This window comes from Wasmannia auropunctata, unplaced genomic scaffold (genome assembly GCF_000956235.1).
Source record: "Wasmannia auropunctata unplaced genomic scaffold, wasmannia.A_1.0 LD335921.1, whole genome shotgun sequence".
Lineage (NCBI taxonomy): Eukaryota > Metazoa > Arthropoda > Insecta > Hymenoptera > Formicidae > Wasmannia > Wasmannia auropunctata.
Window position 1 is genome coordinate 479272 of NW_012026969.1, and position 24660 is coordinate 503931.

At 34.7% G+C, this 24660-nt stretch overlaps 3 protein-coding genes across 9 annotated transcripts; 2 read left to right on the top strand and 1 right to left on the bottom strand.

Moving 5' to 3' along the window:
- Positions 1–258: 258 nt before the first annotated feature.
- On the bottom strand, positions 259–18893 carry LOC105455122. Of its 4 annotated transcripts, XR_975083.1 has the most exons (4): positions 18699–18893; positions 18452–18549; positions 2507–2594; positions 259–568 (listed from the first exon to the last, which is right to left on the bottom strand). XR_975083.1 is itself a non-coding variant. In XM_011698186.1 (3 exons), the coding sequence occupies exon 3, from the start codon at positions 16242–16244 to the stop codon at positions 14742–14744; it is 1503 nt and encodes a 500-aa protein (XP_011696488.1). In that variant the 5' UTR covers positions 16245–16249; positions 18452–18549; positions 18699–18893; the 3' UTR covers positions 14649–14741. The 4 variants fall into 4 exon arrangements, 3 of the variants coding, with proteins under 3 accessions (XP_011696488.1, XP_011696489.1, XP_011696487.1); XM_011698186.1 differs by lacking the exons at positions 259–568; positions 2507–2594 and adding an exon at positions 14649–16249; XM_011698187.1 differs by lacking the exons at positions 259–568; positions 2507–2594; positions 18699–18893 and adding an exon at positions 14649–16249 and having other exon boundaries at positions 18452–18545.
- On the top strand, positions 4223–14518 carry LOC105455123 (alkaline phosphatase 4). Of its 2 annotated transcripts, none has more exons than XM_011698188.1 (8): positions 4223–4589; positions 6969–7069; positions 8025–8245; positions 8701–8893; positions 10356–10522; positions 10858–11175; positions 12070–12493; positions 13031–14518. In XM_011698188.1, exons 2-8 carry the CDS (start codon positions 6985–6987, stop codon positions 13264–13266), a joined length of 1644 nt encoding a protein of 547 aa, XP_011696490.1. In that variant the 5' UTR covers positions 4223–4589; positions 6969–6984; the 3' UTR covers positions 13267–14518. The 2 variants fall into 2 exon arrangements, with proteins under 2 accessions (XP_011696490.1, XP_011696491.1); XM_011698189.1 differs by lacking the exon at positions 4223–4589 and adding an exon at positions 4611–4740.
- On the top strand, positions 17198–23607 carry LOC105455121 (solute carrier family 41 member 1-like). 3 transcript variants are annotated; one of them, XM_011698183.1, is made up of 8 exons: positions 17198–17289; positions 21179–21611; positions 21834–22305; positions 22381–22528; positions 22607–22809; positions 22888–23036; positions 23155–23328; positions 23387–23607. In XM_011698183.1, the coding sequence occupies exons 2-8, from the start codon at positions 21216–21218 to the stop codon at positions 23438–23440; spliced, it is 1596 nt and encodes a 531-aa protein (XP_011696485.1). In that variant the 5' UTR covers positions 17198–17289; positions 21179–21215; the 3' UTR covers positions 23441–23607. The 3 variants fall into 3 exon arrangements, with proteins under 3 accessions (XP_011696485.1, XP_011696484.1, XP_011696486.1); XM_011698182.1 differs by lacking the exon at positions 17198–17289 and adding an exon at positions 19040–19225; XM_011698184.1 differs by lacking the exon at positions 17198–17289 and adding an exon at positions 19260–20604.
- The last annotated feature ends 1053 nt before the right edge of the window (positions 23608–24660 follow it).

Below are 24660 nucleotides of genomic sequence, written 5' to 3' on the forward strand. Positions count from 1 at the left end.
AATGTCACTTCCGACAAGATTTCCTTTATCTGTATTTATTCGTATGTCTTTTAATAATTCGATTTATGTAATAATGTAAAAACATAATCTACATATATTTTATCAATGTGATTTAATCAATGTGTCCTAGGATACAATATTCCTTCTGTTTAATTATTCTTTCCCCCATTGTAAAATTATTTGTTTGCAACTTACATCAACTATAGGTTTCTTCGTTATCGGCTATAGCAATAAATTTCCTTCTTGGTTACAAGTAGGTATTCTCTTATCGTCTACCGTTATTCGATTCTTGTTATCAGATACAGATAAAATAGTTGTTTAAAACTTTAATTCTAATTTTTCTAGTTTGTAGCATTTTCCTTCCCTTTTTCTTTAATATCATCATACAAATAGTTATAATTTTAATCTTTATTCTTGATGTAAATGTTTTAATCTTCAAGTTAATTTTAATTTTAATCTTGATTGTCTCGAAGATAAAATCGTTATGATATCTGTCAGCTTTGTAGTTATTTATAGTCAGCGCTAAAGTTCGCGATAAGAAACGTAATGCTGGAATTTACGCAGCACTCTGAAAAAAGATTGATTTTATTTTAATAATTACTGATTTCTATCTTTTTTTTTTATGAAATTTTGTTGCTTTTTATATTTATTAATGATAAGAACAATATTTTGTTTGAGCTTTAATAATGGAAAAATACATCTTAAGTTCATCGTACAAGACATTTTGAACAATGAAAATAACAGATGAAACAATACGATGATGTATCACTCATATCACTTTGTTAACATAATGAATTAATGTTTACGTTTCTCACTTTTACATAAAATGGATTTAAATTTTTCTGTGAAAAATAAAACTTCAAATCAAATTCTTTAAAAAAAGGAAAAGAAAAAAATGTATTATTTTACAGATTAAAGTAATACTTTTAATACTCTATTGTAATACTCATAAAGATCTTCGAGAATTATTTACGTAATTTAAAATTCAAGGAAACAAATTTGTATGAATATACAATTAAAATGTTCAAAAATTTCAATTAATTTAATTAATTACTACTTTTTAATATAACTATTCCTTTGTGTTGAATGTCAAATAATTAATAATAAATAAAATAATTAGTATAGTTAGATTATTTTATAAAATAATTTCTTAACTAACAATAAGAAGGAGTTTTGTATTAATCGAATAATTTACGATCCTAAAAGCCATGCGATCATCCAATATACTTTGCGCTCTAATATTCTCTAAGATCTACAAACAATATATGGTGGCAAACAGATTAACAGATGCGCAATGTGTAATTACTTATCGCTTATTGCAATAATGAGTAGAAATCGCGATACCACTCGTAGTCGTGATAATCAGTCACCGATCACGGTGGCATTATCTCAGAAACGTGCTTCATCGCGTTATCACGTGCACCGCTCGCACGATTCACGCTCGAGGGACACGCACGGATCGCAGACAAGTGTCTCACCTGTCGCACGTGTCGATAGCGGCGACCAATCGCGGCACACGAATCTTGATTCACGCCTCTAAAGGTTTAGATCGACTATATATGAGGTCACGATTGAACGATGAAATTTTACATTTCGACGTTGTTTTCCTTAAGCAAATATATGTGATATCTGACACTACCCGAGCTTGTGAGACGCCAGCTACCTCTGTTTACACGAGGCTTTGTCGTATCGTAAACCCGCCGATCGTTGCACAATTTGTAGAAAATGTGCGTCAATTGATGTATGCTTTGCCGACGACGTTGGCGTTCATCACGTGAAAGCGTCTCAACATGAAGCTCTACCATGTTTCCATTTAGAGAAATTTTACGCTTTTTAATTTATCCCTATTTCTTATTTTCTTTTTTACAAAAATTTTATATACGTCATTACTTAGCTAGCTGTTGAGCTCTCATTATATGATTTACGAAAAATATATATCAAGTACTTAAAATTTTTAATGTGCGCGGTTAGGAAAAAAAAGATCTTCCTCGGTGATCAATTCCTCGATAATATAATACAACCTTCAGTCTTAAATCAAAACATGCATCTGCAAGCTATATTAATCCAATTACAATTAACTCGTGAGAATAAATTCCATACGAATTAACGTTTTTCTTTCTTTAGTTATTCGCTGTGACGCAATTTAACGTTAGTTACTCCGTACCGAGCAATTATATCGCACAATAAATTTGTAGACGCAGCAGTAATTTTTATGCAAAGTCGGAGCGACAGGAGCACGAAGAAACTTTAATTTCGCATATAAATATTAGATGCGGGAGAGAGGATAACGGAATAAGAATATTCTTGAGAAGAGAGCAAGTTTCTCATAATTGAAAATTAGTAAGTAGAACAATAGTGATATATATATAGATAAGATTAACACTTTTATAAATCAATAAGTTGATAAATATGTTTTGCACCTTAACTTCATATCGAATTAAATTATAAAAGTGTATATATTGTACAAGAAAAGTATGTAACAGTTTGTAATGTATGTTACACTCACCAAAAACGTGACATAAGACTTCGATGGATCGCAGTTGTCGCAATCGATTATAAATTGCCCTTGATAAAGCTGCCCATCGTGAATGTTTCTGAAATGACAAAAAATTCTACGTGTTACTAATTTTTAATTAATTAAATAATTGACAAGAGTCGATTTGATATTGTTATCAAGATTTTAAAAAACGAACACTCATCATTATATCAAGTGGCATTGATATTTCATGTCTTTAATAAACGATAAAATAATCTCAAATCGTTGTTTTGCATCAAATTAAAAAAAATTAATAAATAATTTGACGTATAAAAGACACAGTCTATCTTATCTACTTCTGGTAGAGAAATAACGAAATGAACATTATATGATTGTTATATCTTAAAAATCGCAATAAAAGATAACAGCTGCTGGTAGAAAATTAAGAAATGCAATTAAGAAAATCTCTTGTAGTATTGCCGTTTCCATTATTGCATTAATAAAATATTGTTAACATATTTTAAATAAAAAATTAATTCTAATAAGTATGCAAATAGTATGTTTCAATAGACGTGGAAAGAATTTAAGCGTTCAGGAAAAACCGAAAGAAGTCAACGCAAATATAAAATAATTATAACATGAACGTTTTTTTCTTTGGAAAATACGATTAAAAATAAATACAAGAGATGCAACAAATAAATAAATTTGTATCAATATTTTGCATTAAGTAGTCTAGTCTAGAATTTCAAAAAATCGATTTTTTAAATATTTATAGTCTCGAAAATAAATTCTTAAAGATTTCATCGATATTTGTAAAAATAACAAGTAACAACAAAGAAATAAAGAAGATATGGATATTTTTAAGTTGTAACGCACAAATCGCGTTGTGCACTCAAAGGCAGCTATTATCAAACTAATATTCTTTCATACAATAGTCTCGTTGTCTTATATTTTATATATTTTAATATGCGATAATAATATTACGTCAATATTATGCATTTTATGAAACGTGTTATTTAATAATCAGCGTAAAATATCAAGCAACATTTCTTGAAAAGAATATTCAGAAACTATAGTATTTAGAAATTACAAATTATTATTAAAATATTAAAATAAAAAATTTGCATCTTACAATTAGTTCAAAAATAACATCCCAGAGTAACTTCTTATTTTTGTTATTAATCATAATGAAGATATTTGTAGCGTTTCGCTTTTTTTGATCGCATTTACCTCGACAATAATTTATTATTGCACGACAAATGAAAAGGCAATGCGGAGAATACCTTCTCTAATAGAAGAAAAACTAAGGTTGCAACCAAGCGAATTAACGGTATTCGTTTTCGCGATAAAAGCTATTATGTACACAGGTACATATCTACCTACACATATCGAGTTCTTTATTTGCACATACGGAGTTTCAAAAATTGTGGATTACAATTTTGATGCTAAACTACGTATAGCAATTAGAATTATGAAAAAAAAAAATAACAAAGATGCCGAGACAAAAAAGGCTCACGCGGTAAAGTGCCTCGTGCTTTCCGGGCACACGAATGAATCCATAACGCGAATATAAGACAAAATGGCAGGGAGCCAGTCAATTACGGTCGGATTAGCACTGCATATACGAGGGGGATCTCTCCTCTCTCTCGCTCTCCCTTTCCGCACGCAGAATCCGCGTAGCCAGTGTCCCTTACACGCTTCGCCACCTCGTGCCGCGCCACGGCCTTTGAAACGCTATATAAAGTGACAAAGCTGTGGAACATTGGCGGGCACGCTCCGATATTCTCGCATCGGCTTTAAACTCGTGCTTTCCGGCTGCGTCGCACGACTCGAAAAGAAGTCGGACAGGCCACATGGGCCGCTTTTGTCGCCGAGTGTTATCGGCGGCCGATCGACCGGAGTAGTGGCGAGGTGATTACGCCGCGCGATGCCGATTTAAAAGGACGCATTCGCTGTACCGCGCGCTTCATTCCCGAGTGTTCCTGAGGATGTCACGTTTCAAGACGCGCAACGCCGAAGCATCGTTGAATTGACGTATCGACAGGTGCAATCGAATTGACACCGTCGCGGTGCCACGCCACGTGTATCCCCGAGTTCCCTTACGACACCTCAGGTAAGCGGTAACTCGGTTTGCCATTTGCTGCATGCGAGATTAAAGCGCGCGTCCGCGGGGTGCTCGCGGTACACGTGAGAAGATTCGAACAATCAGCACGGATGCTAAAGAGGCGGCGAGATAGGAACTAGGTTGGCGAGCGACCCCGTTCGTATGTACACGTTAATATCGTCAATGCGTATCATAAGTACTCGTTGTTCAAACGTTCTGAAAAATTATAAATTGTCTCGCGATAAATTTAAAAAAAATTTTGATTTTTTTACTGAATCTATAAAAATTATTTAAATATAGCCCTGAAAATAATTTTTGTTGGGCCATAAAAATAATTATATAGAAAATTCAAACATAATGAGAAATTTTGTCATTCTAGCAACGAGCTTGAAATGTTCTACATAATTATCTTGACAATCCAAAATTTAACTAAGTACAGATCTGAAAATAATTTCGATGGACCATCAAAACAGTTAAAACGCTTAAATATGATGATACTGCAAAAAGTTTTGACATTCTAGCCACCAGGTTGAGCGATCTGCATAATTATTTTCATGGTCAAAATTAATTTTAGATCTGTAGTTAGCTAAATTTTTAGAATATTTTAGATACTTCAACAAAATCATTCTTTCCGTACACTTATGTTACTGTATAATGCCTGAGAAATGAAAATAATATAGCATACAAAATATATCATTTCTGTTTTTTTCAACGTTAGCAAACAAATTCTTTGAGATGTCGCGTATAAGATAAAGATAACTATACGAGTCACCTTCAGCGTGTAATTATACTCAATTATATCCTGTCGTAACCAAACAATTTTCAAACAAGATAATAACAAAGACACGAAGAAACTATAAATAAAGTTATACAATAGTCGTTTTTTTTCAAGAAAATTAAAAAATACGAATAAAATCGTACAGTTTACGTGTCGTGTTTAATTTTAAATCTTGTCAAATAAATTTTTTCAACAAATATATCATCTAAATTAATATCCCAGGGAACAAGCTACATCATTTGTCGTTATTTTTCAACAAAATAATGTCTATTGTTAAAATGATTTCAAGTAATATCAGCTTGCTACTTATATCCTAATAGATCTTCATCCCGCTACCTGTTTAGATTTTTATTACCTCACACTTTTTTCTTATCTAAAATTTTTTTTTTAATTTTCGATCCACAGTCAGTCCTATTTAAATAGAGCATTGCATTATATATCGATCCTCTTTCTATCTTTCGTTTTAACATAAGAAAAACTGAACTAATCAGTATTTTCGAAAATTAGAATGCATGGCGTAATTGATCAATATTTAATGAAATTTTATCTCTCCTATAAACAAAGCTCCTTCTTGATCTGGAGTAGTTTACAGCCGTCTTTTGTATCGAACACATCTTCGCCTCGCATCGTTTGCTCTAAAGACTTATTATTAGTAAAAGAGAACACTTTATCTATTTTCTTTTAAAATATTACGTCACATCTCACACGCGCGAATTACTTGCAAACGCTTATGTAAACCGTGGGAAAAGTGTGCAAGAAGAATTGCAAAGCCGATCGAGCTAGGACTCCCCGGTGTAAGTAGGATACATTTGACATTATAGTAATTTTATTAGCTTGGTAACGGACTCCTGTACAGTTCCCCTTTGTCACGTATGATGGATACTTAATGTGAAGTTAATCGTGTGTCAAATTAGGAACAGCTGATCGCGTCGGGTGAGCCACCCGTGATTTATGCTGACTACAGTATCAGTAGGGTAAAAGACCATGTCTCTAATAGAATTCTATTTTGAAATTTAATGCAAATCACAAATCATTTAAAGTGGGTTTAAAATTACGCAAGAAGTAGAAGAAGAGATAAGAACTCTTCTTTTTACAACTATCTCATTTAGTTAGATCTCTCGCTTAGTCTCTAGTTTAGTGATCATAAAATACTGATACACAATGTATGAAATAAAAAGATGTAAAAATTCGAAGGTGCAACAAATAATGATAATTACATAATAAATATAAGAATCATTTACAAAAATTTATTTTTTTTAAATAGTTTAATGTAAATTTCAAAGTTTTTCAAAATAGAATGAGTTTCAAATATATGTATTTTCTACGTCATTTATTTTGCGTTGCAAATTTTTCAGTTGCATAATTCAAGATAAGTCTTGAATAATGAAACTAGAGTATTGAATAATGATTGTCAAAGCAACAAATAAATGTGCCATTAAAATAATAAGATAATCATTGAACTTGCATTTCTAATTTTAATATAAGAATTTCATAACTTTGATATCAAATAGTAAATATATAATAATTTTAAATATAAAATATAATTTTAGATCCAAAAAAATATATTTCTCTAAATAATAATGACGAATTTTTTATTTAACATGTTACAGTGAAGAACTATTCACAATGAAGCGCTGCATCCTATTACTTTGCATCGTAGCGGTTCTTCGAGATTCCGAAGCGCTACGTAAAGGATCCACGGATTATGAAGGTGTGTTATATTTATCATATTATAAAATCATACTATATCATACCATAAAATAATTGATTGATATACCATAAAATATTCGAATTAGATCCCAAAGTTCTTAAATAGCACGAACACAAATTTAAAATTTAAATTCTCCAAATTCTTTATAATTATGATATTAATAAACATACGCTGCAAATTTTAAATATGCAGCATATAATAAATAGGTACATAAAGGATTTTCAAAAATACAATACATACACGTCATTCATTAATAAATTTCTATAGATCTGCTAGAAGATAGCAGATTGCTCAAATCAAATTTAGGTAAATTTTATCTTATCTTAGAAAGTCGATAAAATAATCGTGGTACGAAGTTCGCTCTTCGTCGAGCATTATTGATGCTTCAAATTTTCATGCATTGATATTATTTTGTTAAATAATAATTTATTTATATTGTAACAAGTTATTGATGCTCGAGGTAATTCTCACAAAATAGCTCTTGTGAATAAAAAATTATTTATTAGTAGTGACAATATTATTTCGATTTTCAAATCTTATTCTTCAATGTTTTAAAAAATTAGTAAGCACTCGACGCAAGTGTCTAAATCTTAATTTGCTTATATCGCTTTATATCGTCAATTTGTTTGAATTTGATCTTATCCCTCTTTCTAAATAAATCCTAAATAAAACCATAACATTTTAGATAGTAAGTTACTAGGGCCTATAATATAGTCTAAAGATCGAATCGAATTTGATATTATTTCTCTTTCTAAATAAACCGTAGATAAAACTATAATATTTTAGGTAGTAAATTACTAAGGCCTTTGATATAGTGTAAAGATCTCTAATTGATAATTTCTTTTTCAATATTTTTTTATAGTTTTCTTTATCTTCGAACTCCCGCCTGCCCGTCCTTTCACGATCAATCGATAATATTCCTTGGCAACGAAACAAAATTTTGACCTCTCCTCAGATATGTCCTTCTGGCTCAAATCCGGCCAAGAGACCCTGCACAGGATCCTGACGGAGCCGAAGAACGAGAATCGTGCCAAAAACGTGATCATCTTTATCGGGGACGGTATGGGCCTGTCCACCATCACGTCCGGTCGAATCTATGTGGGTCAGCTCAACGGTTACAGCGGTGAAGAATACCAACTCTCATTCGAGAAGTTCCCCAACGCCGCCCTCGCCAAGGTAGACATTCAAATCGCATCGACCTGCCTTCAATCTCGACGGCGGCGGCGGTCTCGCGAGGCGCGACGATATTTGGAAATCCCGTCACGTTAAGCCGCTTAATTCCGCGCCTTTGATAAGGACGCCGCGTTCTATCCTCGACGGGAAAATACGACAAACGCGATGCTCGCATTACAATTAATCCCCGTCGATCTTCTGATCGCTCGCCAAACACAAGTATTCGTAGATTCATATCACGTCTCTACATTGATTGCAATTAATATATATTTATCATGCTACCGGAAATGATAACGTAATGTTGACTGTATTACATCGACAGAATGTCGTGTTTCGAAAATTTCGATATCGATAATGTACGAAAGATTATTTCCTTAGATCAACCTCGTTATCAATTATCGAAATTATATCACACGTTAAATATAAATATTTCACAACTTTTTCACAATTATTTGTAGACTTACAATGTAGACAAACAAGTACCGGATTCCGCGGGAACGGCCACTGCTATATTTTCTGGAGTGAAAACCAAATATCGGCTTATTGGATTGGACGCCAGAGCCGAATATAGCAAGTGTGATAAAAAAATCAACGAATTAAGCAAAGTGAGCACGGTAGCCGATTGGGCGCAACAATCCGGCAAGGACACTGGTGAGAGCTTTGAGCTTTGAAGAGTATATCTTTTTTTTCCTCTATTAATTCTAAAAAGTTTTAAACTACCCACACATTTTAGTTTTACATAAATTATTTCTCAGGATTCTCTCGTTTTATCTGATCCTATTAGTTTAGAATTATTTATGGAGCTATAAAAATGCAATTTTAGACGAGAGGAAGTTTTTATAGTTGAACATTTCGCCTGTGAATTATATAAGCGATCATATCGGAAGAAAGAAATCACAAGTTAATTAAAAACTCAATGGAGCTGCCGTTAATTGCCGTTTGAAACTTCATTCGGCCGACAAAATTTCGAATCAGGAGCATAATCGATAACTCATATAATACAACGAGATCAAACCTTGGCACAGATTTGCGCTTCAGATTTAAATATTTCAAACATTCTCGGAAAATAGAAATCGATCAAAAGAAACAGATAGACATTTCTCATGCATCGCCGATTGTCGATTAAATCGTTGACTAAGCAAATTTTTCTACATTACATAACATTGAAATAATAAATCTGTCAAGTTTTATTATATATAATATATATTTATCATATATGTTAAAAATATGATATAATTTACGCTCAAATTTAATTGTACGCATAATCACGTTAAGTACTTTATATTTAATTACAATTTATATTAAACAATCAAATCCAAATTGGAATAATGTTAGCAGTTCAAAGTTAATCTCAAATGACGAAAAATATAATACAATTTATATATTTATATATATTTTTTTTTTAATACTAGCACTACAAACGCGCGCTTCGCGCGCACTATTTAACACTAATTAATAGGAAGCTACATCTTTTTTCAATATTTAGATTATTAAGGATATTTTTAGAAGCGAGACACTCTGAATATAAATTGTACCCACGCGCGATTATGAGTATCAATTCCTGTAGGAGAACACGTGTCACGCGATCGGCTGTTTCATTAACATAAATGTTGGTGTTGAGTGGACCTCGTTGAAGTCACACAGTGAAAGTATACTCAATAAAACGAGGAGGTCGTAAGCCAACCTTCTACCGTGTCGCGTACAATCGGTCAGCCGTGACTGATTTCTACTTTGGCAAAATAATGGAGAAGCTTTTTATGTGCGTGACTCGCCGATTACTTAACATTAAGCATTCATTTCCCGTTGCACCTTGACCTTCGTCGTCTTTTTCTTAGTTACGTTGCTGTGCATGAATAAATCAGCGCGCAGCATCGACACACAAATAAAATATATCAAAACATAGTATAAAATATCTTTACAAAATACGAAGTATTTTTATAAATTGCAACGTAGTATTTTATGTTTTATGTTTTATTATAACATTTTATATCATGTTATTTAGAATACCAATTATTTACAAAATTGGTAAAGTTTCAATTTTAATCATTGTTATTGCTATTCAGAAGACCACTAAGCAAATTTTATGGATAATTCGTACACGATCAATTAACAGGATTTGTTACCACCACCCGTATCACCCATGCCACTCCCGCGGGACTTTACGCGCACGTTAATCATCGAGATTGGGAGTGTGATAGCGATGTACCGAAGAATCAACGATTTTGTATCAAAGATATTGCGGCACAGCTCGTTGAAGATGAACCAGGGAATCATTTTAAGGTAATTCATCGTATCTACGCATTCGTAAAGATCAATATAATTTCAAATCTAGCAGATTACCAAATAAAAATTGTACATAATATAGGTATGCACTAAAACATGATAATAAAAAGTATTTAGTATTATTGAAAATTATTTTGAAAAGTTAATATTGTTAAGAAAAATGATTTTTATCCTAATTAAAAATAAATCTCCTGTGAAATATAATTATCTATCCAACTACGTAACATTTTTTTAGAAATCTGCACTCTTTTTTCCTAAAATTTAATTTCCTAAAATAATCTAAATTGATTATTACAATTTGAATCTAATGTTAAATCTATATCTGTTCAAAGGTTATCATGGGTGGCGGAGGAGAACAAATGGGCACGGACATGAAGATGATAAAACCTGATTCCAATTCCTGCACGAGATCTGATGGCAGAAACTTGATAAAAGAATGGCAAGTGCTTCACCCTGAAGGAAAAGCCGTCACCAACATACATGACCTCATGTCCATCGATATAAGCAACACATCGCATATCCTCGGTGTTTTCTCGGCTAGTCACATGCCCTACCACGCTGTGAAGAGCCCCGAGACACCCTCGCTAACGAATATGACAACGCAAGCCATAAGAATGCTGAAGAAGAACAAAAATGGATTTTTCCTAATGGTCAGTAACACTGTTCAACAAAAAAATTACTTTTTTCAAGCACAAGAACGAGGATATTCATTTCACTTATTATTATTCAAACATAAAGGATTTCAACTCGTGAAAGATTTATTTAATAATTATGAACATAATTAAAAAATATTTAGTAGATCTTTAATGGCTTATGTGAGTTGCAACTTTAATCAAAAATTCTAATATTCATAAATATTTTTTTAATCGTTTGTCATACTCGACACAAGTTTCATTTAAAAGCTGAAAGTCCCTTAACGAGATTTTAATTGCAATAAAACTCTGCTTCAACACGTCATATATCACAGTTATACTATGCCAAAATATACTAAAATCACTTTTTCCGTATTTTTAATAGCAAATTTTTAAATTTAAATTATGACGTGATAGACTAATTTGCTTAATGGAATCGTATTCAACATCCAAAAAAACTATTATCATCGTTCTTGTACATTCTTTTTGTTGAATAATGTAATTGTCGGTAAATGGCATTGAATATTTATACCGAATGTAAATCAGATTGCTAGTCAGAGCGCAGAAAGGGTATTATGCAATAATGTACTCGATGAATATTAAAATGACATTAATGAAACGAAATCGAGACTACACATCAGGGAATCCTGACGGATATACGGTGATGCGATTCTTATGCAAATTACGCGTTGATGACCATTTTCATGTAATGCGTTCTTAGCCATTTGTTCCTCTTCATCTTCCCGGATACACGTGAAGGTCGTGCTATTTGAGCGTATAATTCTGTGTATAATTCGAGAACGCCATAATCCTGTTCTAATTTCGAAGTATCACGGAGAATAATTTAAAATTAGAATATTAACAGTGAACTGATATTTCTTTTTTTTTTTTAACTATTCCTCAACTTTTCAGGTTGAGAGTGGCAAAATCGATATAGCCCACCACGGCAACTGGGCGCAACTGGCATTGCGCGAGTTATACGAACTCGACGAGGCAGTCAAGGCGGCTACGCGGCTATTAAATATGGAAGAAACTTTAATTATCGTCACAGCCGATCACTCGCATTCGTTCACGCTGAACGGATATCCGGAGAGGGGCAACGACATTCTCGGTTTCGGCAACAAGAAACTTAGCCAGGAACCCTACGAGACTCTCTCTTACGCTAACGGACCGGGATTCTTCTATCATCGAAGAAACGATAGCAACAACGTTAATGAGACCTGGAGAAGACTCGATAACGATACGACTCGCAACGAACCCTTCTACAGACACTTCGCTGGCAAATATCTCAAGGATGAGTCTCACGGCGGAGAAGACGTCGGGGTTTATGCCATTGGTAAGAAACACAATTTTTCCCAATAAACTTTTGCTAACAATACAATATTCACGCTTGTTAAAAAAAAAAAGAGAGAAAAAGAGACATTTTATATATCATGAAAAATTAGATTCTTCCTCTTATGAAATATATACGTATATTTATCCTATTCTGATAATTAATTTGATTAATGTTCACTTATGAAGTGAAGAATGAAAAGAAATATCTTGAGATATTTCTTATTCCTGCGCCTTGAAGAATTAAGAGAAAGTCTCATTCTTATATATTTATAATATCTTATAAACATCTCACCTTACGGACTAATGTATATTTCTACCAATGTAAATTAACTTTTTCGATTTAATTTTTTATCTTCTTCTAGTTCTAAGAATTAGAAAAAGGAAAAATAAACCGAAATTAAAGTTAATCTAATTAATAGAAATAGACACAAGAGAATTAATACTGAAGTAAAGTTGCATTTTTACTAATTCATTTATCAGTTTATTTTCACGAATAACAATTTCAAAAAATACCTAGCATAAATAATATCTTTTGCAGGCCCCTATTCACACTTGTTCCGAGGTACTTTTGAGCAGAATTACATTGCTCACGCCGTGGCGTATGCGGCATGCCTTAAAAACTGGCCGTCTCATTGCGACGAGGCTTACCATCGTTACTTTTATGACGTCAATAGGGCACCACCGAACAGCAGGACAAATTTAGCCGGACAAAACACCGTGTCGCTTGCGATAATAATAACTTCCCTGTTTACGCTGATCTTTATATGGTTGTGATAAGTGTAACTGCATTTTCTTTTTGTAGCCAAATAAACAATAATGCGCCGCGAGAATTCGCGTCTCGAGTAATTGGTATCAATGCAAATAATATTTATTGAACACATATCGTTCCCTTGTGCTTTTACTGAGAAAAATTCCAACTGCAAATCTTCTGATATACGGTGTAACGCGATAAGATTTCTTTTGCGGTGCACATCTACGATCTTTGTAATAGACTAAATAAGTTGTGATCGCAAATATCGTATACGATTTTTTTCTATAATCTCATTACTCATTATATTTCCTATAGATGTAATTACATTTTGATGATATATTACTGTTTATAATTTTATTTATTGTAATAATTGAAGAAATTAGGCTCGTAAGAATAAATATATTGAAGTGGATCCTACGCGAGCTGACACAGGTGTGTGTGTGTGTATGTGCGTGGCGAGATATTGTAACAACAAAAAATTAATACATGCCAACACCCGTGTCGGCTCGCACAAGCTTTACTTCAATATATTTATTTATTGTGATGTTTAGAGCTCAACAAATAATCGTGATTATAGGTCGCGGGTTTTGTATGAACTCGAGTAACACAATGTTTTTTTTAATTATTGCAACAATGACGAATTTATTTTAAAACATGGAGAAATTTGGACGGCATTATTTAAAACACAGGTTTGCAGGATTTTCGAAATGATGACAGGTGCTGATAAGAAAAGATGCTCATAACCGTATGTCTTCGTAATGCAATACATTGCCATGTTTCGAACAAAGATAACATCGCCATTGAATGATCGCGAATAAAATTCTAATACTTTTCAGTGAGATATTAAAAAATGTACAACGTTTAAAATAAGTAAGCTACTATAACATAAAGAATCGTCCTTCGAAATATAAGATATAATAAGAGATATAATAAGAGAAATAGAATAGTTTTTTATGTACTTTAACTCGTTACTTATCAAAATAAATATAAACCTATGTATATAATAGCGCATTGTATTAATATACATTGTTACAAACTGATAAAACAATTTCTGGTCTAGATGCCTTAATCATGCAATTATACGTAAATTATAATATTATTATGGATGGAATAAAGTTCCTCATTATATTGTTTGTTAAATTTTATGTCGTAATAATTACGTAAGCGCGACAATAAATCATTTAATAGACTTTAAGTTACTACTAACTCGATTAGATTTTCATGTTAATAATTCGATCCTGTTTGAAATAAAGACTGCAATATGATAACGAAAAATGTGTGTACATTTTAAATATATATTAAATTTAGCGATTCACCAATTTTGATTCATGTCATATTATGTAATAATCTCATTATAAATTTCGTATACATTTGCATATAAATTAGAAGTAGAAATTGAAAGAGATATAAAAACAAACAAAATATATTTCAGGAAGATACACTTGTGCGGAAATCAAATGTAAAATAACCACAAGAAAAATATCCGTTTCAAGATTGCCTATGATTTCCCTTTAACGATAGCGAGATAATAATTTTTATAGATAAGTGGCGCCATATCGTCACTGACGAAATTTCTGTCGGGTTTGATCGAGGCGAATGGATTCCTACATGGCTCCAAAATCGTCTCTACATCAGCGATCGATTTTATCCTGATCATCTCTCGCGGAATCTCTCGCTTCGTGTAAGACGTCACGCACACGGGAACTTTCGTCTTGCAAAATTCTTGTATCGTCTCCGGCCACGTGTCCTTGCCGTCGTAACCAGTTTCCCGATAGAGACCCGGATTAAAGAGACACACGAGATGCGGTTCTACAAACTGTTTGGTACGGCAGAAATCGTGATAGAATTTTCCAGGATAGAACGAAACTTCTACTCGTCGTCCGGACGATTTGCAAGTCGAACAGATCCTAACGGCGGTCAACAGGTCTAATGGCACCGTCGGCAGACTCAGTTCCGGACCAACGAACATCAACCTGAGATGCTTTAAATTCGGAAGGAGATGTAGAAAGAATTTCTCCCACACGTGCAGATTTATACACTCGAACTGAAACTCTGCGCCTATCACGTGGATCACGAGGCTATCGATGACTTTCCAATTTTTACAAGAAATTTGCATGGAATACAAAGCCGTCAACGGAATGGACGAGATATGAGAGAGACTGCAGTACGTGTAGCAATCCATATTGCAATAATATGTCGATCGACCGTAAAGCCGTGCTGTTAACCGATCAAAATTGTCCGGCAAGTGAAGCGATTCTTTCGGGAAGACATCCGGAATCTCGGGCTCTACGTGACCGTTTTTGTGTTGCATGAACAGCATCCTGCGAAACACCTGAGACTCCCGACACCACTTCACATGTCCGCCGTCGTGATTCTCGCAGAACAGACCGATTCCGCATGCCGGACAGCATCTCAGAGTCGCCGAGAAACGATGACAACCGCAGCAAACGCGCGGATAAAGGAGTATCTCCTTCTCCCAGAGCTGGAGAGGCCTGTCCAAGCGGTACTGCACTATCTCGATCAATTTCAGCCGATAAACCCGATAATCGTCCGCGCTGAGCTCCGACAGTGACATCAAGCCACCTCCGAGCACGCAGACCTCGGTGAGAACTTCGCACAGGCCGCGATGCCTCGGCCGGTCTTGCTTCATATGTCCGACGGTGCAGTAAGAAACCATGCCGCAAGACTCGCAGGTCACCTCCGATCGTTCCATGCAGATCGGACACAGGCTCGACACGAAGACAAAACGCGGCCAGAAATTCAGCTCGATCGTGTCCTCCTCGTCGCTGTCGTCTGACGATCGATGCTGCGTCGGACGTACGAGTGGCAATTTCAAACGCGAGTAGACGTCGATCGCGCCTTCGGCAACGGAAGGATTATCTTCTGCTTGCTCTTCCGTCACCTCCTTTTCGCCGGAATTCGATTCTTCTGCTGTCTTCCTCTCGCAAATTTTCTGAGTGACAGAGATTCTTTTCGGATTCTTTTTCCTGCGACCCATCATTAAAACTGAAACAACGAGACAAATTAAATGCAACGAATAATGCAGATTTTTATAACGTGCAAGTAGAATTAATTTATATTTCAGCTAAGTGAGCGCACTTACGTTATATCATCTCGAACTGTATGTGAAAAACGGCTTATGCAATTGAAAATGATTTTATTACAGCGATTATTGCGATTACATAATACGGTGTTACGCGTACGGGTATTTTAGTGTTTCAAGCGCGAACACGATTGGTTACATAACTGCGCGTCCCGTCAAAGAACACGTGTGTAAACCATTATTTTAGAATATCACAATACGAGGGGGAGGGGGGCGCACACGTATCGTAATTAACAACCCGGGTGTGCTACAAACGCTAATAATTAAACTCGACCGCGGCAGGCTCTACTTGCGTTTAATGACCTGTTCTATATCTATCGAAAAGAGAAGACAATTATCTCCTAATTTAGCACGCCGTATTCAACTGTACATTGCGTCCATTATTGAAACGAGGATTTCGTTCATTTGCAATTTCGAATGCATTAACATTATTGCCCTCCGCATGTATATTTAACGAGGTAAATCACAGTATGATAATAATTGGCGAATTATTAAAAATTTGAATACTTACCCTCACGAATTCTTCACTCGATTCTTCTTCGATTACTTAGAAAAATATTGTGTACAACGCAAAGAGCGCTGTATTAATAATGATACCACTGTGCAACGTATTTACCGAGATTATCTTGATTTTGAGACTCTCTCGCGACTTAGATCACGCGTCGCGATTTGATTTTCCCTCGGCCGAAGACCAGACGCCTCGACCGTTCGAAGCGTCGCGAGGTATTATCAGGGACGCGAGTACGTCGATGGGCACTATGCCTAGTCGCCCAGACAGCATAAAGTATTTCAAGCACCGCGTACTGGCAATAGGATATTCGAAGACGAATAGCCAAAGACGAGTGATGTTTGGCTCTTAAGGGGAAAGGGGAGTAGTGTATTTCGAAGCAACCGGATACGTCGACTGACAAGTAGCAATAACATAATTCTGACATCTCAATTTGTAAGCATAATGCGTTTAATATGTCTGATAATAAATAATAGGACTTCTATACGTGAATTAATTCGTGTGTGTGTGCGTGTGTGTGTGTGTGTGTGTGTGTGTGTGTGCTGCAAGCTATTATTAACATTACAGATGATATTGTCGCGAATGCAAATTTATCCTATCGTCCTCGACATTTGCACGTGAACGGCACGTGTCACGGAAATACTCAATATATAAAAATAATATTACCAATTAAATAATTAATATTAAAGTAATAAAATATTTACGCGATAAGAATAAGTATGATTACGCGCAAACGAAACATATGGAGATAGTGGATTGTTTTGATAAATTCTCATCTTTATTTCTTGATTTTCAACCTTGAAAGTAACTTTCCATTACTATTGAGTTTTGTGAGATTTTTTTAGAATTATTAAAAAATATAAGAAATTAATCAAGTGTAGAGCAATATGTTAGTAGGTGCAATAGATGCAGAAACGGCAGCAATCAAGGTCAAGTTTATAGTATTTGGAAAACTACATAATAGATGCCTATTCTTTTTCTGCATGTTTAAAATACTTAAAAAAATATTAATATAATTATTAATATAATTATTAATATTAATATAAATATTAATATAATTAATCATTTCCGTTATTTATAATAATATATATGTAGACGTATATAAGCAATAATCATTTTTTATCTTTCAACAAAATTGTAGACAAGGCATCTTATTCCGTGAGCACCGATAAATAAAATATTTTTTATTCCCAATGTTTTATTATTTATATGTTAATTAAATTGTTTGACATATTTTTTTTTATTTTTTATTATATATATATATATATGTATTAAAAATATTTTAATCAATATTACGGCAAAAATAAAAAAATTAGGAATAAAAAATATTTACTTATTTATTAAAATATATTGTTTAATATTGATATCATATACACATAGCGGATAATATAATTTATATTTTTTATTCTGTTAATTACGTTTACCAACGTAAGCAGTATCTTTTCAATCATATAAAATTGCGCGTGATCTTCTAAATATGTTAAAATCACTTCATAAATTTTGCAATTATTGTTAATACTTTAATTCAGACATGAAATCGCCACAATTTCTGAAGGTTCAAATTTCGATGTCATAGGTACGCAAAAATGATCCTTACGTGCGCTCGAGAAACGGCATTCGCTGGCGGCAACTATCGGCGACGTCTCGAAATATCCGCAGCGTCGAAACCCATTACTCTCCCCGGCTCTCGTTCATCTAATTATTCGAACATCCCATCTAATTAGTTCTCGTGCGTTTTCAAGACAAGAATCTATTGAGCTTGTGAGAGCTCGACTCAACGCAATCGTATTAACATTAAATCTTAATTCGCTCTTAATTCGCGATTTAATATGCGCGTCGCTTACCTCCGAACGCGCGACACGACGCGTCATGACGCTCGCGCTCGCTCGCCGCCAAGAGCCGGCAATTATCCGTCGCCATCCGTTCCAGGTGGCCGCGCTACCACGTTCAATTACGCTCTTTCGTTTCGTCGCGACGTCCGCTCCACGATGAGCACTTGCGCTTCGGCAAATTCACGCGATGTCTATGCGAAAATTCGAAAAAATGTGGAGCGCGCACGGGAGCAGTTGTGACGACTTGGCGCACCGCCATTCGAGAGAATTGCAAATGGCCGGCCGGTTTCGATAATATCGAACTCGATATCTCGATGCGACTCCACTCGATGGTCGCACTACTTGCACTACTGTGGCGCGGTGCGATACGGTTGTCGGTCGGTGTCGGTGGGTTAGGATCGCTCGATGAGCTGGCAACAGAGTGAATTTTTGTGTTTCTTCTGAAGAAACCCGTGATCGTCCTGAGCATCGTACGCGGCAGCCGCGCTTATGATCGGCCGATGGACCAGCACGCGAAGGAAAGTCACCGCGTATTCGAGGTACGTGGCGCGCTTTTGAGGTTATGGCGGCCGGGCTGTCAAAGACGGCCGCCGCGCGACCGACGAGGAATCCGCCTTTCTTTCACTGGAACGTAAAAATTCGCCTTCATTGAATCATCCTGGAAGCGCGGCAGGGATTTTCAAGCAAAATCCTGAAGTGCACCGCAATTTATTTTACGGTTGAATATACGATTTTTGGAATTCTGCACTGTACACTCGCGGTGTGAATATTTCGATGTAGAAAATAATTGCAACGTTTAAGGGTGTTAAAAATAAATTGTTGTTCATGGAATTTTGTTTGGAATATCAGAAATTGAAAGGACCTTTTCCCTGAGGAAACTGAGATACAATCGCGAATGAACGTTCTAATGGATGAAAATATAGCGATAAGCAATATCGTATAACTTTTAATTTTAGCAAAATTTTAAGTAATATTTGGTGGTAAAATCGAGGGAAGCAATCAAATGTATTCTGCTGTCTATCGAATTTATCTATCCTGCAAAATATTCCCAGATAACGAAGTCAAAATTGGGACATGAGACGTCTTAAAGACAAACTTTTGCAAAAGACGTTTTATATCTTGATTTTAAACTTCATGTTATGACAATTGTTCGAAAACCAATTTCTTGTTTTTACGAGTCTTTATTTGCTGGTAGTTTGTTTATGTATTCATTTTGATATGTGGCTGTTATTATTATCTGTTTTCCTCGTAACAGATGATAAGGTATATATTTATACTCTTAAAAAAGACTAAGACTTATTGAGAAAAGAGATATTTTAAAATACAATTTTATATATAAAGTGGACGAGTCACGAATTACAAAATATAAAATTTTGTTTGAAATTGTCTGAGCATAAAGATAATACTGTGTACATATGCAAAACATTGATGATGTCATGTGTAATAAGTATATCTTGTATATGATAACAAAAAGTCCCTGCACGGTCTGTATAAAATTACTCACTTTATTTCACTTCAATTTTTTCTCCAAATTAATCTGTTATTTTTAATATGTAATTTAAAGAGACCAAAAAATTATTAGTAAAGATTTGCAATAAATGAGAGCAATTTTTGGTATTATTTCAATAAATCAACTAATTTTGTAAGTTTAAAATTCCATTAGTTATTGCGTTTGCTTATTGATTAACAAGAAGATATACAGAGTTTTTATAAAAATTGTACAGTAATTTAATAATTATTTATAAAAACTACTGAAAAAAAACAATTTAATTCATACGTCGTTACTGCGACCTTCTCTACAGAATTGTAATATAAACGTAGAATTGTTTCAGTTACAGTAATAGCATTATGAGACTATACGACCCGAGGAAATGAAAAGAAAAGAAAGAGAATTAGGGGCTTGCCCCTAAAACCAACGGTGACTTTAAATTAGATCCAGCTCTAAAAACAGGCTAGAACAGACGCGACGAAATGTGTCTGTCGCTTACATAGCTCTAGTTACACACTCAAGTCGTCACCGACCTTAGATAATGGACTATCAGTGTCGTAAGAAAAAATGCGGAATTTCTTACAAATTCCGATTATTGATACGAGATAATCTACGTCACCAAGCGAATCTGCCATTTCGCTGAAAATATTAATTACTCTTAACAAAATTCCTGTCAACTTTTTATCTTTGCGCAAGTTTTATTAAATTTTTATTAACGTTAAACTTACTTGTAAAATTTGCTCATAAAAACATTAAATTATAAAATATATGAGAATTGATATCATTTTTCTTGTCACGAAAAATTAATTTCAAGTACATTTTTTATCAATGAAGCTAAGTTGTAAGTTTAGAATCCTCTAATTCTTTGGATCAACTGATATTATTCAATTCGGAAATTAAATATTAGACGTGCGTAAAATGTAAATAATTATTTTTAAAAAATTCGCCGGCGCACTTTCTTTTGGCTGCTCTAACGAATCGTTTCCGTTTTTGGTATACGCAGTATTCGCCGGTGATCTGCAAAAGGAAAGCTAACGAGGATGAGCCATGTGAAGGTACAGGAAGACCGCTATGGGCACAGTAAACTCCGTCGCAGGCAATTAGAAAAGAGCAGCTCGCCGCCGAATAAAATGGTGGGATTGGGCAGCGATGAGCTATTCATTTCAAACATCACCGATGTCAACAATATGGAATTGGAGATCACCTCCGAGGACGACAGCGATGATAACGAGAGAGGCGATATACGACGGCTGATACCGTCGCCGGTGGACAGCGAGAGCGTTGTATTTAGCAGCGGAAAAAGGGACAATCAAAGAAGCGAGACAGAAAATGCGGACGATGAAACCGTCTGGTCTATATCCATCCAGATGTTCATACCCTTCCTACTCGCCGGCTTCGGCATGGTCGCCGCTAGTTTGCTGTTAGACGTGGTGCAGGTATTGAAAATTGATTCTTTTAATTATCATAAATTTTAAGCGCATTTTTAAGAATCTCGAAATGAGAAATAAATAAAACGTAGTAACAGCAAATTTGCTTCTCTCTGTTAAGATTTTTTTTTATTGCATTTCTCCTCAAAAGCTAATCATGAATTTCCAAACTGTCATTCTAGTGTAAAGAATAATAAATCTGATCTCATGAAATAAAATGTTGAATTTTAGCACTGGCCGGTGTATCAAGTAGTATCCGAGGTATACATACTAGTTCCTGCTCTGCTGGGTTTGAAGGGAAATCTAGAGATGACGTTGGCCTCCAGATTGTCGACTCATGCTAATCTAGGTCAAATGGACACGAAGAAGCAACAGTGGACCTTAATTGTCGGAAATTTAGCCTTAATCCAATGTCAAGCTATGGTAGTGGGTTTGCTGGCGTCCCTGGCAGCCGTGATCCTCGGCTGGATCCCGGAGGCTCACTTCGACATTCACCACGCGCTCCTGTTGTGCGCCAGTGCCTTGGTCACCGCTTCCGTAGCCAGTTTCCTGCTGGGCCTCGTGATGGTCGCGGTCATACTGCTGTCGCGACGAATGAACATCAACCCGGACAATGTCGCCACCCCGATCGCGGCCTCCTTAGGGGATCTAACCACTTTGGCTCTTTTATCCTGGATCGCTTCTGTACTGTATAAAGCAATAGGTACAAATAATGAATTGATTTATCTTTTCGTTCTTATTATCATTCGAATATTAACACAAATACGTGCTTCTTCAGATTACGCTCCGTGGGTAGCTCCAACGTTGATAGTATTTTGTGTATTTGTAACTCCCGTGTGGGGTTACATAGCAGCTAGAAATCCATTTACTAAAGAAGTATTGGACTACGGCTGGACACCTGTGATATCCGCGATGTTAATTAGCAGGTAAATACTTTCCATTGCACATTTGACGAAAAATTTCATGAACGAACAGCGTATGTCAACAAATAACATTGATTCCAGTCTTGGTGGACTGATTTTGGACTACACTATATCGAGCTACAAGGGCATAGCGGTTTTTCAATTAGTAATTAACGGCGTTGGGGGAAACTTGGTCGCCGTTCAGGCCAGTAGAATATCGACGTCCCTACATAAGGATTATCATACGGGTGTTCAAGAGGCTCTCAACGTTTGCATTAGTCCATTCCACGCGTTCTTTGCTAAAGGTGGGTTTGCTACAAACGCTTATGTGCAAAATATAATTATGTCGGTCGTGAATTTATAACAAGGAATTTTCGGTGCAGGGGGACACGCGAGGACAGCTAGAGTATTGCTGATGATGGTGATACCAGGGCACTTGATATTTAGTTATACCATTAGTTATCTTCAGGCAGGTCACACCTCGTTCACGCCTATATTTATCACGATATATTTGATCGCTGCAATGTTGCAGGTACAGCATATGTTAATCTGTATTAATTAACAGAATATAAATTGTTTTTTTAACGACTGAAATTTAAGAAAATTTAAAAAAATAAGAAATTGACTAAACTTGCTTGTTTAATTTTTAGGTAATCCTATTGTTATACATTGCGCAATTAATGGTCGTTTGGATGTGGACGAGAGGTATGGATCCAGACAGTTCCGCAATCCCATACTTAACAGCAGCAGGCGATCTTATAGGAACTGCACTTCTTGGAATAGCCTTCCATATCCTTTATGCCATAGGCGACGGCGACTCTGACGTAGGAGATTGATCGGTAAAGCTTATACAATGCCCTGAATCCTTTATAAATGTTACAGGTCACAGATTTCGGAACTGTCTTTCGAGAGATCACGATGAGAAATCTGATTTGAACTCACGATGTGCGCGTGACGATTGTGATTCGAAGTTATCAGTGATTACTCCCTTTCGTTGCAGTGAGTTTTTCTTTCGAAACGAAGCTCCGTTCGACATCTGCATGAAAAGGGTATGTTAAAAGTACAAATTAAATTAAGCATATATCTGTTAGAGTATGCTGGATGCAAAAAAAAAGACAAGATGGAATTACAGTATTCGCCAATATTAATTCCGCTATATTGATAATTAAATTGTCATGTAATTACAAAGATACAATTAATTTGAATCGCGACTATGCCAATAAATATGGGCCAGTAAATGAGTATATATATATAAATACTATGCTTTGAAAAATATATTGCCATCATACGAGATATTTTCTTAAGCTTTGTCATATCAATCGTAAGATGCCTATACATAAATTTAGTTCAATTATAAAATATACAGTGGATGTATATCATACATATACATTACAACGTTGATCAATTGAATAGTGGATAAAAATTTTAATATTTTTTATATAATTAGCTATTAGCTAGGAAATTTTATATAGGGCAATTCTCAATTATAGCGTTAAAGCGGAAGATGAGCATTCTCCCTCTTCCCCCCCCCCTTTCCCTTTCTCTTTTTCTCTCTCCCTTTTCCCTTCTCCTAAGAGTATTCTTTTTAATTTATTCTAACTCGGAAAATTATATATATATATTATATGTATAAAATCTAAGCGGTCTGTATATATAACATTTTTGTTTTTACATAATTTTGCCATCTGAAGTACATCTGAAGCTATAATTGAAAAAATATATATGTATGTATATATAATTACATTATTTTATTTTGATTAAATTAGAATATTTGTAATTATATAAAATTAGCTTTTACCAAGGCGTAACAGATTAGATGAGAATTGGAATACATAAAAAAATAGGATTCTTGAAATATCGTCAGAGTTATCAAAAGGCTAGACTTTAACTGCAAATTATATTAATTGCAAAATGATTTGTCTCACGAACTAAATCCAATTCATAGCAGCAACTGATTTAAAGAGAGATACTATCAACCTACGATCCACGATAAGAATGCCAAAAAACTATTTCTTTATAACTCTGACGATCTTTCGAGCAACATTTTGAAAAACACTTATTCATGTTTAACATCTTAGAAATTCTCTTGGAAAAAAATATATACTTGTATAAATATTCGTATAAACATAAAAATATTCGGATAATATTTCATATCT

Excerpts from the sequence above, each read along its gene's own strand:
- LOC105455123 (XM_011698188.1), top strand. The coding sequence starts at position 6,985 with ATGAAGCGCTGCATCCTATTACTTTGCATCGTAGCGGTTCTTCGAGAT. Across the intron at positions 7,070-8,024 it reads AGGATCCACGGATTATGAAG|ATATGTCCTTCTGGCTCAAA; the intron begins GTGTGTTATATT and ends ACCTCTCCTCAG. Across the intron at positions 12,494-13,030 it reads CGTCGGGGTTTATGCCATTG|GCCCCTATTCACACTTGTTC; the intron begins GTAAGAAACACA and ends TATCTTTTGCAG.
- LOC105455122 (XM_011698186.1), bottom strand. The coding sequence starts at position 16,244 with ATGATGGGTCGCAGGAAAAAGAATCCGAAAAGAATCTCTGTCACTCAG.
- LOC105455121 (XM_011698183.1), top strand. The coding sequence starts at position 21,216 with ATGAGCCATGTGAAGGTACAGGAAGACCGCTATGGGCACAGTAAACTC. Across the intron at positions 22,810-22,887 it reads CCACGCGTTCTTTGCTAAAG|GGGGACACGCGAGGACAGCT; the intron begins GTGGGTTTGCTA and ends TTTTCGGTGCAG. Across the intron at positions 23,037-23,154 it reads TGATCGCTGCAATGTTGCAG|GTAATCCTATTGTTATACAT; the intron begins GTACAGCATATG and ends TTTAATTTTTAG.